Source organism: Sander lucioperca, chromosome 9 (assembly GCF_008315115.2).
Source record: "Sander lucioperca isolate FBNREF2018 chromosome 9, SLUC_FBN_1.2, whole genome shotgun sequence".
In the NCBI taxonomy this organism is placed as follows: domain Eukaryota; kingdom Metazoa; phylum Chordata; class Actinopteri; order Perciformes; family Percidae; genus Sander; species Sander lucioperca.
The window spans coordinates 1,905,001-1,922,033 of record NC_050181.1 but is presented as its reverse complement, the minus strand read 5'-3'; the positions used below and the strand labels follow the sequence as shown (position 1 = coordinate 1,922,033).

At 41.7% G+C, this 17,033-nt stretch overlaps 1 protein-coding gene across 1 annotated transcript in view; it reads left to right on the top strand.

Annotated features, from left to right (window-relative positions):
* The window catches only part of zswim5 (zinc finger, SWIM-type containing 5), a 69,028-nt gene extending 53,397 nt beyond the window's left edge, over positions 1–15,631 (top strand). The window contains exons 6-16 of the mRNA XM_031288143.2: positions 1,045–1,221; positions 1,458–1,634; positions 2,333–2,479; positions 2,624–2,761; positions 5,893–6,044; positions 6,771–6,873; positions 6,992–7,127; positions 7,582–7,739; positions 7,844–8,007; positions 8,712–8,793; positions 10,144–15,631. Coding sequence (XP_031144003.1) covers positions 1,045–1,221; positions 1,458–1,634; positions 2,333–2,479; positions 2,624–2,761; positions 5,893–6,044; positions 6,771–6,873; positions 6,992–7,127; positions 7,582–7,739; positions 7,844–8,007; positions 8,712–8,793; positions 10,144–11,006 — 2,297 coding nt within the window. The 3' untranslated portion in view covers positions 11,007–15,631. The remainder of the gene's footprint in view (positions 1–1,044; positions 1,222–1,457; positions 1,635–2,332; positions 2,480–2,623; positions 2,762–5,892; positions 6,045–6,770; positions 6,874–6,991; positions 7,128–7,581; positions 7,740–7,843; positions 8,008–8,711; positions 8,794–10,143) is intronic.
* Positions 15,632–17,033: the final 1,402 nt, after the last annotated feature.

Here is a 17,033-nt window from a genome sequence, read left to right as displayed (position 1 = left end):
TTATATGGTGGAGAGAGATAGAGAGTGACTGAAGAGAGGGAGCGGCCAGCGGCGTTAGAACAAAGCAGTGAATCCGAGAAATAAAACGTGTTTACACCGATTCATCACTAGAAATGCAACTGTAGCAAGCATCTCACTATCACTAACGTTATCCACATTCATATTTAGACGAAAAAAATGAAATATCCAGCTACAAAAAAAGCCTAAAAGTCGGAAGTTAGAACGGAAGTACAAAGAGGCGTTGTTATGGAGATGATACACCGTCTCGTCTCGTCGCATTGGTGTGAGCTGGCAGGTTTTAGAACGCTGCAGAGAAGTTGCAAGTTTCAACTCGTCTTGTTGCGAATCTTTGGTCTGAACTGGGCTTAAACGAGAGCACGTTTTTCTCCCATCCCGGAATGCTGTGTGGACTAGCCAGACCCTCCTCCGCAGCGCTGTGGAGGAAGGTCTGGCAATGCGAGACTACTGTAGGTCAGACAGACGTGTCAAATTAGCAGTCAACTTGTCAGGTAAACGTTCAACCAGTCAGTAAGCTATTAGGTCATCCAGTCAGCAGCTTCTCCTGCTGCTCAAGCCTCTCCCTTTCTCTCGCTCTCCACACAAAGTGAATGATAAAGGCTGCCGATCAATACGGCTGCTCAGTTTCTCTGCAATCAATCTTAGCATTTAGGAGGTCAATGAGAACACTTCCTGGGTGAGCGAGGGGGATCGCAGCACAGACACAGACAGAAATAACAGCCAGACGGCCGGGGTTTGCTGCCTGATCATTTTCTTCAGAGGAGCAGACATCTGACAGTTGATCCCGCTCGAGGTCTGTGTATGTAGAACAAGTGTTTTTAGTGCAGTAAGTCCCTTGAGGTGCCTGTTGGTGCAACCAATACTATTTGGATTCACACAATATGGATGTTTTTGTTCCCCTATTTTCACAAAGTAAAACAAAAGCATCTTAGAAAGCACTTTCCAGGGCCAGTTCAGTCAGTTCTCAGTACTCCAGAACTTCTGCTTCCTTTGTATCCTGACCTCTGATCGCCATTCTTTCCCCAGGTGCATTGTGGGTGTGCGTGGTGCTAAATCCCCACTGTAAGAGCGAGGAGAAGAGCGGCTGGCTGAAGCAGCTAAAGAAATGGGGCGACATGGACGTCTGCCCGCTGGAGGACGGCAACTACGGCAGCGAGCTTCCAAACATCACCAACGCTCTGCCGCAGAGCAACCTGGCACAGGGTCAGCGCAAACACACACACACACACACACACACACACACACACACACACACACACACATACTGTGTAATCAAAAAATGAATACACGCCGACATTGATCTTAGACGCTGTGACCTCGGAGAGATGACAACATGACGATTTCACTGACTGTGTGTGTGTGTGTGTGTGTGTGTGTGTGTGTGTGTGTGTGTGTGTGTGTGTGTGGGTGTGTGTGTGTGTGTGTGTGTGTGTTCTCAGATTCTCTGTCCAGGCCAAGGAGGTCGGTATTCAGCCGGGCTGTCGAGGCCTGCGACCTCCACTGGCAGGACAGCCACCTCCAGAGGATCATCAGCAGCGACTACTACATGTCTCCATCCTACCAGAGAGAGGGGGAGAGCCTGCTGTTCAACCCACAGGGCCTGCCGCTTTGGCTAGGTGAGCAAATGCACGTACACACACATACACACACACACTTTTTTGGACTTGTTATGTGTGGGAACACTTCAATAAAGCGGTAATGCATTACTCATTTTCAGGAAACGGTATTGTATTTACCTATTGCGTCATATTTAGTCGAATAAAAAAGTAGAAAAACTTTTCTATAACTATTTTCAGTGGGATTCCATATACACACAATCTCTAATTCCACTGAAAGCCACACACACACACACACACACACACACACACACACACACACACAGACGTATTCTGCTGATATTGAGGCCAGTATCTGCAGTAAGCAGCTTCCAGCTAAGATCTGTCAGATTCTGCAACTTAATCCAGCTATCAGACACACACTGGTGTTTTGCTGAGACTGCAGTGTGTGTGTGTGTGTGTGTGTGTGTGTGTGTGTGTGTGTGTGTGTGTGTGTGTGTGTGCCATTACTGACTACATCTTATGTCCCACAGTGTGTTTGTAAGAAAGAACCACATCTGTGGCTGTCAGCAAAGCATTTCTGTGTGTGTGTGTGTGTGTGTGTGTGTGTGTGTGTGTGTGTGTGTGTGTGTGTGTGTGTGTGTGTGTGTGTGTGTGTGTGTGTGTGTGTGTGTGTGTGTGTGTGTGCATGTTTATCTCATTTAGCTCAGTTCTTGCGTGTGCTAAGCTGTCCTGACTCCACCTTATCTCACACTCAGACCATGTCCCGACTGCATGCGCTCGCGTCGACGCTCTGCGTTCCCACGGTTATTCCAGGGAAGCATTGCGATTGGCCGTCGCCATCATCAACACGCTCCGCCTCCAACAGCAGAGACAGATGGACATCTACAAGCACCAAAAGAAAGGTAAACACACACACACGCATATATATATATATATATATATATATATATATATATATATATATATATATAGTGCTGTTCAATTTCTAAAGCCAGTGTGGGATCATTTTAACATTTGTCTTTCTTCCCGCTTTCTTCTTCTCTCAGAGATTCGCCAGAGGGGCGTGACTTCTACCACCAACCTAGAAGGCTGGGTGGGCCATCCCTTAGACCCGATTGGCTGTCTGTTCACCACGCTCACCGAAACCTGCCGCGTGGACGACGACAACACCATGGATACCGGAGGTACAAAAACGGAGATATGCTTCTGTTTCTCCTTTTTAAAAGAGTTCTCTGGAAATCATCATGAAAGAAAAATCACAAAACTTCACAACAGACTTGTTTTGAGGCTCTATTCACTTTATTAAAAGGCAACAAGACCGACATGCTTGATTATTTGCCATTACAAACCTGAATACAGTCCCCATGACTACTCTTGTTTTGATACATCATTTAGCACTGAAGTAGTCTGACTCAGAAGATGTAGACATTCTCCTCCCTATCTGCATGTTACCGTTTTCAAAATCCCTCTCGCTTCGTGAAACAACAACAAAAACCTACGAGCTTGCAACCTAAACACTAAGTCCAGTGAGCTCCTCTGGAGCTCAAGTATAGGCAGGCTTCACCTCTAGGGCACCGATGATTAAATTACGTTTGTCTTTTTTAGCAGTGAATGACGTATCACGTAGTCGACATACGTCTCTTAATGCTTTATGAGGCATTTTCTTTTGTGGGGATTTAGCCATTGTAATGCCAGGGCTCACCCCCCTAAGTGCAAATGGTCCACCAAAAGAAGTTTACTTTCAACACTATTTTGTAAGGGCACCGTCGCTGCATCCTGGGGTCGCTGCATCCTGGGCTTCACGCCACCCAAGACGATTGTGAGTGGTTTAAAGAAATACAAACAACACAGAGCATTTTTATTTATTTTTTTACTTAGTGCTGAATTATGATGGGTTTAAGCAGACCTTCAGGGTTCATACGTTTTGAAAAAAACCTGGAAAAGTTATGGAATTTGAAAAATGCAAATTCCAGGCCTGGAAAGGTTTTGGAAAAATAAAAAGACCCAGAAAGTTTTGGAAAAGTCATGGAATTTTTAACACAGCATAATATGTGTTTAATTTACGAATCCCACTATGAACCACATAAATTGTTAATTGTTAAACTTTGACTTTAACACAGATTTTTATTCTTATTGTATAATGTTGACTGACATTTTCAGGAATACATAGTCATGGAAATTTGCCAAAAAGTCATGGAAAAGTATTGGTTAAAATACGTATGAACCCTGACCTTTCAGGGTAGGTAAATAGAAGGCTGGCCATGAGGTTCTGGCATGGAACATATTCTGTGTTGTAGGTTCACATTGTCTGTACAGGCTCAAGAACTGAGTCACTTAAATGTATATTGTAGCTTTCAATAAAATATATATTTTTTTTACATTGAAATGATAGGCATTTTGACAGTGCTCTTTACCATGGTGAGCACATCTCAGAATAGGCTTTACTTCCATTATGAGCAGCCATTAGTAATGAGTGCTGGTCAGAACTGCATCAACCTAACAATTTATAGAGACAGAAAATAAGAGGTATAGGTAGCAAGATTGAAAGAATTCTTTGATGTTCACTGAAAGATATTATTCAGACATATCTAATGATTCATAATGTCACGAGTATAGCCACCCTTTAGCATATATTAAGATCAAAATCATTTTCTCTCTGTGTGTCCACTGCTGCACTGCCATCGGCGGGGTTCTAAGATAACTTACCGTTCACTGAACCTATAAAGAGTAAGCCAAAGCCTTAGCATGTACTTCAGCCAAATACATACTCAACCACGGACCTCATGGGTCAACGAGCTTGTTTGCCTAACACGAGGTATAATTCCTCGCACACTTCACCAGCTGATGCAGTGTAACCCTGAGCAGAGGTGATCGGGCACACCAGCAGTGACTCATTAGACAACAGACTCCATGTTCTTATATCAGGACCGGGCTCTATTGTGCTGTAGAGAGCCATAAACTAGCAAAGCCTGAATGGATTGTGCTGGAACACCCCGCTCATTTAGACCACACTGTGTGTGTGTGTGTGTGTGTGTGTGTGTGGTATGTATAGAATCCATCACCATTTGCATTTCTCACCCTGCTCAGAGCCTTTTTTTTTTCACCAGTGGCCATTGCGACAGAGCAGAATAGGGGCTGGGTTTTCCTATTGTTACCCAGCTACAGGGAACTATTGTCAATCCAAACAATGCTGACCCCTGGCACACTCATCGGTGCGAGTGTGTGTTGGCGATACAGTGAATGATTGTCTTATGTTGTTTGGGGAATTTGAGAAGAGTGGTATGACTATTTTGCATGTGTGTGTGTGTTTGTATGTGTGTGTGTGTGTGTGTGTGTATTTATGTGTATAGCCTGGTCACTGTGCTTTCTTCCCCTCTGGAAGATAGCTGGGAACATCTGTTAAAAGGAGGGGTGGAGCCAGACTATGTGTCGACCAATCCAAATGCAGTTTTATCTCTGATCATTTCAAATCAACCAATCAATCAACAGCCAATGGACAAAAAAATGAGTTTGCACTGGGGTTAAGCCTATAAAATCAGTTTTCCCTTTTTCCTGGATTTACACACACACACACACACACACACACACACACACACACACACACACACACACACGCACACACACACATCCGTGGAATAAACAGGATTGAGGGGATCTGTTGCTCAGAGGGGATTTAAGCAGAATGATGGGGTGGGGGAGCAGAGAGAGAACAAATGGGCACCAATCAACAGCTGATACTCTCAACGCATCTGTTCTCAGTTATTGCTGTCGAGCATTGGTGTAGGGTGTAGCAGCCATTTTAGATTAGTGATCAGTCTATGGATGCTGTATTTATATAATGTTACACAAGCTGTATAGCTATATATACACAGGCCATACCAAGTTTCATTTTCTCAGGTTTTTTTTCAAGTCTCTCTTAACACAATATACACATGCCTATATGTACTTTGTTACCATTTATTTGGCCCTGAAGCAATCCCTCCCTAATTCAGCTGCACTGTAAGAAACAGAGGGGAAAAACTCTCAGTCCTTGTTTATTGCCAAAATGCAACAACGCTAATATGATGCTTTAGCAGTCTTGAGTTAGCCAAATCAGCGGACATTGTAGTCTTGCTGAGCCGTAGTGGAAAGATGGATACATCCATGTACTGTAGATTTGACTACTAGGATGAAGATACCTACTTGACTTGACTAACGTACGCCTCATATTACCTTCAGTTATCAAGGTCTGTAAAATGGGCGTTTGTTCCTATTCAGATTTATATGCATCTTTGCTTGATTCACTAAATCGTTTTCTTTCCTTCCTTTCTCTCAGAAGGTGACACCCGGCCTCCGGTCTACCACCACGTACCAGTGTGGGGCAGTCCTGATGGAGGGGAGTCCTACCTGACTTTGGCCTTAGAGGTGGCTCTGATGGGAATGGGCCAGCAGAGGATAATGCCTGAGGGCCTATATGCTCAGGATAAGGTACGGTAGTCCTAAAAAAAAACAACAATAAAGTGATTTTACCCCCTCATAGAGAAAACAGTAATGCTAGGCTGCTTGCAGTGGGTAACATTTTTTTGCATATTAAAACAAGCGGTATGAATTTGCCTGGTGTAGACAATGTCGCCATGATAGAAAATCACTATAATTAAACGTCTGTGGCGGTAATTGCCATGCACAAATAGAGAAAAGGTCACAGCATTTTGTTTTTCTGAAAACCACAGTGACAGCACTTAAGTTTACTTTGAATTGGAATAAATCAAAGGAACATTTCTTTATGTGAATGGTTTAGAGTGCTTAACATGTCTGCCATAGACTTTTCTGAATGTCATGGGAATCATCAAAACTATTTATGTTTTAGGCAAGGTGAGTTTATTTTAACCTTTCAACAACAAGGCAATTCAAAGTGCTTTACATAAGGCACATAGGCATTAAGAAAAGTTAGGCAATATAAGAAGGCACACAGGATTCTCAAAGGAATTTAAGTTTTAAGCAAGAATTGCATTTAAAACCAATCAAGTTTCCAAAAGGACCTCTTAATGGTGAAATAAAATCAGTCTGTCGTAACGGTAACTACACACGGATGCCAGAGTTTGAGGTATTAAAGCTTGCCGCTGGTCCTTTAATACCTAAAACTCCAAATCCTCTTCTTAAAAAGGTATTGAAACTTCACTAAAGAGTAAAATTTGCTTTGTGAAAATGTTCAAGGTGTGTCGTAATGAGGAGCAGATTGTTGCAAAACTTCAAGAACTGGAGCTGGATGACCTCCTGGTTCAGACTCTTCGGAAACAGGCCATACAGCTGCTAGAAGGTACAACAACAACAACAATGATGACATCTTCATGTGCTGTGCCCCAGTACTTGGTGGTCTTTCACATTGTTGAGAAGAAAAATAAACAAAAACATAATTTTGTCTTTCTCTTGGTCAGCTGGGCCGTTCAGCGGTCTAGGTGAGGTCATCCACAGGGAGAGTGTTCCCATGCACACCTTCGCCAAGTACCTCTTCTCTGCCCTGCTGCCACATGACGCAGACCTGGCATATAAGCTGGCTCTCCGCGCCATGAGGTCAGTTTCCCAATTTGGTGCTATTGAATTGTATCGCATCGTACTTTGAGGTGTTTCTAATATTTTGTCCATCCTCAATGATATACCACAAAACAGTCTTTATAATACAGATTACATTAGTTATAGCTTGGTGTACTTAATAAACTGGTGAACAGGCTTGCAGAAGCTGTCAATCATTTGTGGTGACGGGTTCATTTGTTTTAGGTATTTACACTAATGTGTCGTAAGTAGTACAAGTAGTATGATCTATTATGGTATGTTAAAATGCCACCTTTAAATTGGAATAAATTCACCGTAGTATCTATAACGTTTTGGAGTAAATACTAGCTTTTTTTTCCTGATGCAAATTTCAATAATGAAATTCATCCTAGATTTAATATGAACTGGCCTTAAACTTTGATGAAAACTAAAGACACAGTGAACAAATACGGCGTTGTTTGTATGTTTCTGTCAGGCTGCCGGTGCTGGAGTCCTCAGCAGGCTCCGGGGACGTGGGCCACCCTCATCACGGCATCTCCATAGTCCCAAGTAGATACCCGCGCTGGTTCACACTGGGACACCTGGAGTCCCAGCAGTGTGAGCTGGCCTCCACCATGCTCACTGCTGCTAAAGGTACCGCTAACACATCCTCCTACCCATAGCTGTAGTCACAGTAGAGAAATGTCCCCTTCAGATGTTTCTAACAACAACGCGTGTATGTTTTATTTTGCCTGCAGGTGACATGTTGAGGTTACGGACGGTGCTGGAGGCCATCCAGAAAAACATCCACTCCTCTTCCTTAATCTTCAAGCTGGCCCAGGACGCCTTTAAGATAGCCACACCCGCAGACAACCCGCCTGATATAACTCTGCTCAACGTGGCACTGGAGCTAGGGCTGCAGGTACTGCGCGCGTGTGTGCGTGTGTGTGTGTGCGTGTGTGTGTGTGTGTGTGTGTGTGTGTGTGTGTGTGAAGAAAGCAGGTGAGGTATGAGGGCGAGTCAGCAATTTTCATAAATCATTTCACCACAAAAAAAAAAGAAACGAGCAATGGCCACCAGTCAAAACATGCAACAGTTTCCTTGAACTTGTAATTTGTGCAGGCCTCCACAGCCTCACTACAAATTAGCAGAGAAAACATCATACAGCGTTTTGCCGTTGTTGATGAGCAGAAACCACATAATTAAGCCTTTTGGGTTCCACAGTAAACACAAGAAAAAAAACTCTTGAGATCGTCAAGGCAGCAGTGTCGCTGTGGCTTCACACGCCTCTTCCTCCTGGTATTTAGAGTATTGGCTGAATTCCTGTCAGCAAAACTGCTAATAAAATGTTCAGAATGGAAGGGTCACAATTAGTCATGTGTGTAATTATGAACACATTTTTGGATACATCTATCATCACTGGAGACACGCCGTGTTGGGCAAACTGTTCCAATTATGAAAATCACATATCATGTTCACTTGTTTTCTGAATGTACGGATATGTTATATTAGAATTAGTTCATCAAAACTGACTGACTGCCGAGGAAAAAAAACTGGATGTTCTTATTCCCATTGTACAAAGTAGCAGGATCCGAAAACAACATGTTGTGCATGTGTGCATTGCAGGTGATGAGGATGACTCTGTCGACACTGAACTGGAGAAGGAGAGAGATGGTTCGATGGCTGGTAACCTGTGCCACAGAAGTCGGTATGTGATGCCTTTTAACATGCACCAGTGAAACAGGATTCATAGTTCTGACCATTACAATTTGTGGCTGTCCAAACAGTTTTTAGTTAAGTAAGAGGAGACATTTATTTATGTTGAGTCTTTCGAGAGCAGAGCCTCAAATTGCCTCTTTGTCTCGTATGTAAGGTAAGATTAAATAAAAACCCAAATGACATTGAAAGGAAACAGCTTAAGACAAAGTAGCGTAGAAGCCAAGGTGGGTGTATTACTGGACCTAGTAAAAAAGCAACTGAGCAACAGTGTTCTGAAGAACTTGTGGAAGGTACAGAGATGGTCAGTGTAACGCTTATCAGTTCAATTTTCTAAGCACAAACGGACATTTGGAAAAACAGAAAAATGGGTTCAAATATCCAATTTTTCATTTTTTTCCACCTTGACAAATTAAAAAATTGGATCTTTAAACTGTTTTTCCAATTTTCTGTTTTTTATTCAGAGGATCAGAAATTGAGAAAATTACAAAATTGCGTCTGGGCTCCAATTATTCAATACTGCAATGGTATTCTTTTCCTCATTAACTGCATATGGACCAAAAAAAAAAACTGACTTTGGGGTCAGAGGTGCTTGCAACTGATGGTTTCGAGTAGGGGGGGGTGGGACGTAGCTAGGCGGAACGAGGGAGAGAATACCATTGCAGTATTGAATAATTGGAGCCCAGACGCAATTTCGTAATTTTCTAAATTTCTGATTCTCTGAATAAAAACAGTTCATTGGAAAATCAGTTTAAAGATCCAATTTTTTTATTTGTCAAGGTGGAAAACAAAATGAAAAATTGGATATTTGAACCCATTTTTCTGTTTTTCCAAATGTCCGTTTGTGCTTAGAAAATTGAACTGATAAGCGTTACACTGACCAGAGATGACTTGGTGTAGAAGTTGTGTAAACCTGATGAAATGAATGCGTGGAGGATCTTAAGTTGAGACACACAAGGCCTTAGTTTCAAAGTGTTCCATAACAAAATGGTCAAAGTTCTCACTCTGGGAAAGGAACCACTACTGTTTAGTAATGATGATAATAATGGAGAACTTGAGTTTTGTCTGCATTTACCCACAGATAATTGTAGAGATAATTCTGAAGGATTTTAAATGCTATTGAAGTCTGTCAAAGTAAAAGTTCCGATTTCAGAATAAAGCACACTATCTTCCCGTTTATCCTCTCCTTCCTTGTCAGATTCTTTCTTTTAACGGCGGAATAAACTTCATAAACAATCATCAAAGAGCTTTACATTTTTTTTAGAATCATACCAGTATTCACATGATTTACATTCTGACCACAACAAATTTTAATCTTGTCTTTCTCTCTGCTCCTCCTCAGGTCTGCGGGCGTTGGTGAGCATCTTACAGAGCTGGTACACCCTCTTCACACCGACCGAGGCCACCAGCATCGTGGCGGCCACCGTCATGTCCCATAACACCATCCTGCGCCTCAGCCTCGACTACCCCCAGCGCGAGGAGCTGGCCAGCTGTGCCAGGACCCTAGCCCTGCAGTGCGCCATGAAGGATCCCCAGAACTGCGCTCTGTCAGCTCTGACGCTCTGCGAGAAGGACCACATCGCCTTCGAGACAGCCTACCAGATCGTCATCGACGCAGCGTCCACGGGTATGACCTACTCCCAGCTGTTCACCATCGCGAGGTACATGGAACACAGAGGATACCCGCTGCGGTCCTTCAAGTTGGCCTCCCTCGCCATGACCCACCTTAACCTGGCTTACAACCAGGACACACACCCAGCTATTAACGACGTGCTCTGGGCCTGCGCGCTCAGCCACTCCCTGGGTAAAAATGAGCTCGCAGCCATTATCCCGCTGGTGGTGAAGAGTGTGCACTGCGCCACGGTGCTGTCTGACATCCTGCGGCGGTGCACCATGACGGCGCCGGGTCTCGCCGGCATTCCCGGGAGAAGGAACTCTGGGAAGCTAATGTCGACGGACAAAGCGCCGTTGCGGCAGCTCCTAGACGCCACGATCTCGGCGTACATCAACACCACGCACTCTCGACTGACGCACATCAGTCCGCGGCACTACGGAGAGTTCATAGAGTTCCTGAGCAAAGCACGGGAGACTTTCCTGCTGGCACAGGACGGCCACATTCAGTTCGCCCAGTTCATAGACAACCTGAAACAGATCTACAAGGGCAAGAAGAAACTGATGATGTTGGTCAGGGAGAGATTCGGCTGACCTCAGCCCTTCCTCACAGGGACCCTCGTCTTGGGAAGTAGTTACACTTATTTGTTTCTATTTAAGGTTTTTTTTTGATTCCTTGTATTTTAACTTCTTATGTTGAGCCATTTGTTGATTAAGTCTTAAGTTTTTGTCCTGTTTTGTTGTTTTGTTTCTTGAATGTGAACCAGGAAGTGTTCACAGTACATTGCTCTACTTCATTGAGATAGCAAAAGAGGGAAACGGCTTGAAATGTTAAAGAAACAACAACAACAAAAACAAAGCATTTTTTTTCTCCCTTCAACTAATGTTAAATCTAGTATGAAAAAGTCAAAGATTGTGATTTTTTTTTCTTCGGTTTTTCAGTGGCACATGACGATTTGAAAACCAAAAGATTTTGTTGGATGGGGTACTTTGAGCCAGGAGACGCTTTCAGCTGGGGTTTAGAAGAAGAAGAGGAAGTGGTTTTCAAAGTGGAAGGAAAATGTTGTTCCAAAAGAGAAAAAAAACCCCACTGTGGTCAAAAACGCATAGTGTTACTGTCATACCTCGACTGTATTATTTGTCAGCTTTAACTTCTCTGTCAGAAATGGCCTCTTGTTTCATTCAGGACATGTTAGTAGTAATAGTAGAGGGGGCAGAATACAGAACGACACATGCGGTCTCTCTGTAGAAGACATCAGTACCAACAGCTTTATAAACCTGACTAAAGCCACTCTAGACTCGCTCCTACCCTCTTCACCTGCTGGTCAGTACTTTTCCTTAAGATTATCTTCAGAGGAAGAACCATGTTGCTTCACAGAGTGCATGTTTTCAAATCCAGAAGCCTGAGAGTAACATTACTCAGGCTATTCTAGCTAAGGTAGAGTAGTTGAGGCTCCACATGCACATATGCAGTATATACAGTTTATCTCGTATGTCCTCCTATAAGCTTATTGACAGTGAAAATACACAACTGTGATGAATGATGGGGCCACAGTATTCCCATCTTTAGAGCTAGCTACCACTGCACTGCTGTACAGCTATTTATGGCCAAAACCTTCTAAAATCTATAGGACTCCAATGGTCACCTTTCACTCGCTAGATCAAGATTTAGTCAATAAGCAATATAAGTCTGCGCTTTATTTTTTTATCACCTAGCGGCGTTTATTTCACCTTCTTGTATTCTGTTTGGAAGCTTGAGAACATATTGGGACCTTGTTGATTTCACTGATTGCTAGTTGTTAACTCTGCCTGTAGCTTAAGTCCCTTTTCCATCTCAATAACTTTTGCCAGAACTCTGGTAAGAGTTTCTTTCCTGGAACTTTTTCATGAACCAAGAGCATTACCCCATTATAAGATCAGAAATCTGGTTGGAATGTTGGATCTTTTGGTCATAGTTCCTACCCCTAAAGCCCCGGCAACCCACGTAGTACTTTTTTTTACCAATTGCTATGAGTTCTTGGGGTGACCTGTACAGTAGCTACCATTGCTGGTTGATCAAATAAGCACTATTTAAGTAAAACAGCCAGAATTTTCTACCATTAATGTAGCAACAAGAGGTAATATGTGCTAAACAATTAAATAATATTGGACTACTAACAAGGTAGAAGCTCTGCCTTGTATATCTAGAATTGAAAAGCCTACCAAGATATATTTTTAATGAATGTATAGTAGAACTAGGCTTTTACCACTCTGCACTAATTAAAATTGTTATGTTAACAAAAGATCAATTCATACTGTGTAATGTGAGAAGGTTGTTTAAAGTAACAACCCCACAGAGACTTATCACCCAACTCCGCTGTTCCCCTCAACGCTACGAAGCTTTTTAGCGTAATTTAGCTAATTGTTTAGATTTGCCCGGCCTACAAATACAGCAAAGAAGCTAGCACCGGCTGCCTCGAGCTAAACAGTAGACAAAGTTAGCAGCTAGCTGGTGGACATAGCGTAGCATTTAACTGCTACACAGTCAGTGGAGACCAAAATTGAGCTAAAATAGTAGACTTACATTTGTTAGGCGGCCAGAACCACGACAGCAAAAGAATGCTAATGTTGCTCCATCTCTGCTATATGTGTAAACTGTTTGCTAACACGTTAGCCATAGCAACTTTGTACGGTGGTTTGAGTATTGTTTGGATAAACTAAAACAAGAAATTAAAAGGCTAATATCTAAATAAAAAAAAATGAAATACAGTAATTGCAGTAATCACACTAGTCCCCAATTATGGCTAAAGCACAGAACATGCTTAGTTGATGCTGAATTTTTAGATTCCTCCAGTTCCCTGGTCTCTTATGATGGAAAAGGGTCTATAGTTACTAAAGCCACTTACCTGTGAATGTTATTGGTTGTGATCATTCTGGTCTTTCTCAAAGGGTTATTGATTCACAGTGCAAACCCAACAAATACTGTACGTTTTATGACTTGATGACTTAAGCTTGCATATTTGAGACCACATGCCTTGGCACAGGAAGTTATTTGTTCTGTATGAGGGATGATCATGCTTCCTTTTCCTTCGCAGTGGCTAAGTGTTGTTGTTAATGGCAGTATACAGTACAGCAAGAGTTTGAATATTTACCGGTCGGACTAAATGTCATCGTACAAGCACTTCACACAAATACCTCTTCAGTACGTTCCTGCCTGCTTCAGCATTTATTTATTGATTGTTTAGTAACTGTATGACTTGTGTAGAAAAATCGCAGACACACAAACAGAACGCAACGAGCGAGTTGGCCTGTCGATGGCAGGATAATAAAAGAAAAAGGGTTTTTGAATGGTGGAACATTTTCTTGTCTGCTTTTACATTCCATGAGAGCTATCTTCACCCACTACCCGGGTAGTCAGTCACAACTCTGGGCCTTTTCGATCTGAAGAAACGCAGATAGAAGAATGAAACAAGGAAAACTGAGCAAAAGAAAGAAAAGAGAGGCTAAACTCAGTTCTCAGGGACATCACTTAAAGAAACAAAACAAAAAGTAGTAGCATTAAGCATTTAAGATATTGTAAATATGAAAGTGTCAATTCAGAAAATTGTAAAGTTATAATTATTTATGATAAGTATGTTTATGTGTTTGTTTTTATTTTATTTTTATGTTGTTTTTTTTGCCGAGGGTGTACTTGAATTGTTTTGGACGGGGAATTTGACAGCGTTTTTTGTAAGGGCAAAGACTTCAAGGCATTTCTCAGGTGCTCCTGTGTACATTTCTTTCCGTTTGTTTTTGCTATAATAACTATTATTATTTGTATTTTTTTGATTTACAAAGACAAAAAAAGTCTGTTTTCCAAAAGGAAGCATGCTATTCGGAGTTGAGGAAAATGAGGAAGGCGTTCATTTGTAAACGGATACGTACTAAACCTGACTATGCAGAACCACTTAGATGGTCTTGTCACCTCTTTAAGATGGCCCCCCCCAAAAAAGTTGTGAAAGAAGAGACTCAGTGGACTGAACCACTATTAATGAGACGGGGGGACGGACAAAGACAAGACCCAGCATGCTTGTATTTGGACAATGTGCAGTAGCCAGCCTGCATACGCTGCAACATTTAGAGGGGAGAAGAAAAAAAAAAAAAAATGAAAATGGTGGAAAATGCCTTTGTGACCGATCAATGTACAAAGTTTATTTTTGCTTTACTTCTTTGTTGGTTTTATTTAATCAGGACTCAAGCCTTCAGTGTCTTCTCAGAGGTGTCGTGTGGCAGCACCGCAGTGAGACAGAACCATACACAAAATGTCAGAGTCGGAAACAGCAACCGTGTGAACAAAAGGAGGCTTTCCTAACTCCCTTCAGAGTTCTCCCTCTTCTATCTCATTATCATACTTTCTTTATCTAATCTTCAGTTGTTCACCGCCTCACCCCCTCTCACACAGGTAGGAGCAGTGCATCCATGGGTCAGTGACCAGCTTTCAGCACAGCCACTTCCCCTCTGTTGTCCTACCTTCAAGCGCTCGAGGCAGCAGTGCACTGCAGCAGCGTTGTATCTGCTCAAAGTCAACGTTTGACAAAAACAACTAGTGGGTTTTCACTTTTTTTTTTGCTGCAAAGGTTCTACATAATGAGGATTAAAAAAAATATTTTTTTTATTTTTTTTTTTGGCTCCCACTTTAGCATGATGATGCTGTTTTCCTCAATCAAAAATGAAAGAGGGATATCGTTTTACCACTTTCTTAACTTAGAAGCTCCAGGTAGCTGCCTTTTATGTGATGCATTAACTGAGAGCATTACAACAAAGAGGTTCCTCCCTCTAACTTGATCTCTGTTTTTCTGTCTGTTAATTGCCAGTTCTTATTGTTTCCCTTTCTTTTTCTTTCTTTCTTTCTCTTTCTTATGAGAGTACTATTTGCTGGTAGAGATCTAGATCACCTACTGTTTCCCAGTTTGGTTTTTTTTTGGATTCTTTCTAACTTTAAGGGAAAATTGAAAGTGTTTGTTGCCTCTTTGTGCTACTGATTATGAAAAGGTATTTCCAGTATTTGTTGCCACAGAAGTATGATAGCTTATCATCGACACTTGTTTTTTTTGTTTTCAAATTATTTTTTTTGTGCAACTTCTTGAGCTACTGTCTATAAAGCGAGAATTTATTACTATTTATGTAACGCTACTACCATTTTATATTGATTTGTGTTGGAATCTCAGTGCTTTTCTATGAATAAAGTGTGAAACACGTTAGAAGGACTTCTTTCTTTTTATATTTGTGTTGAACCAAGATGAATGACTTGAGATGGTATTCACTGAGTGAGGAACAGTGACGGAAAGTTACCAAGGACATTTGTACCGTATTTATTTACATATAAGGCTTTCACTTTAAAAAAATATATAAAATATAAACAAATAATACAAACGCTGCTCTGTTTTTAATTCATTCGACCGCAACACAGCCTTGACTAAAACTATAAAACTGATGTGGTTCCGTTCATTTTTGTTGCCTCATTTGATTGACAAGCTAACATTTGATGCATTTTACAGTCAGCAAACAGCCTTTTTCCATCTATTTGAATAATTACTGACAGCCCTACTACATTTATAGTACCTTTTCTAAATGTAGATTTACATAGTACATGATCTTCTCATGAAGTACGATGCAACTACCCAACACTAAAGTACATACAGTACAGTAAGCTCCATCTTGACAAGCTAGAGTATTAAAATGCTTACATATAAAAGATAGTTCTGGTATATAGCAACTTGGGTATCTTTTGTTTGTAGTATTGGCTGTTTTTCCTACTGTTACTGTAATGACAACATTGTACTCACCATGTCAAGTGCTGACATCCTGGGAACGCTACAACATTGGTAAAAAGGAGTTAAATGAGGATAGAAACAAGAGAATAGAGGATAAAAACAATGGTTCAACTTTGACTCAGCTTACTTTACACAGCTGTGTGCAGACACAGTTTTCCTATCCAGTTAGGGATTATTACTTTCGTTTTGGTTGCAAAATTACTTCCTACCACCGTACTTTCAGTGCCCTTGCTTGGACCACACTCTTCTTCAAACTCGGCCTTCATTTTGATCTCAACTACATGCCTGTAACGTTTCGTGACTGCATCCTCCACGGTTGCAACACTATTGTGGTGACAAAATCTGGTTACAGACATACACCTGGCAATGGTGGCTGTGGTAGTTCCTACTACAGTAGGTATCTCCAGGACCACATTTCGCCATATCACACACACACACACACACAGGGTGAAAATGATTTTTAAATGTAAGGTAGTATTTTTACAGTTGCTACTTCATCCTCCTGAGAGCATGTGGAAACATTTAATGACATGGTCCATGTTCAGCTGTATATGTGCTAGATGTGTAATATCTCAGCAGTGCTTTGATGCCCTAAACTCTAAAACTGGAAGTGACCCTCTCTTTAACAACGATTCATGGATAAAAGATTTTGCAAAAATCCCAGCTGCTGTGGCACAATCCTGCATTTTCACCCAGCATTAGTGATAAATGAAGCACACGGAGGCTGATATAGTTCCATCAATCTTCAATCTTCAATCGCTCATTTGTCTCTAATCAGAATATTTTTCTTCTATATCCCTCCTTCGCTGCTTCATTCTCATTCATTAGA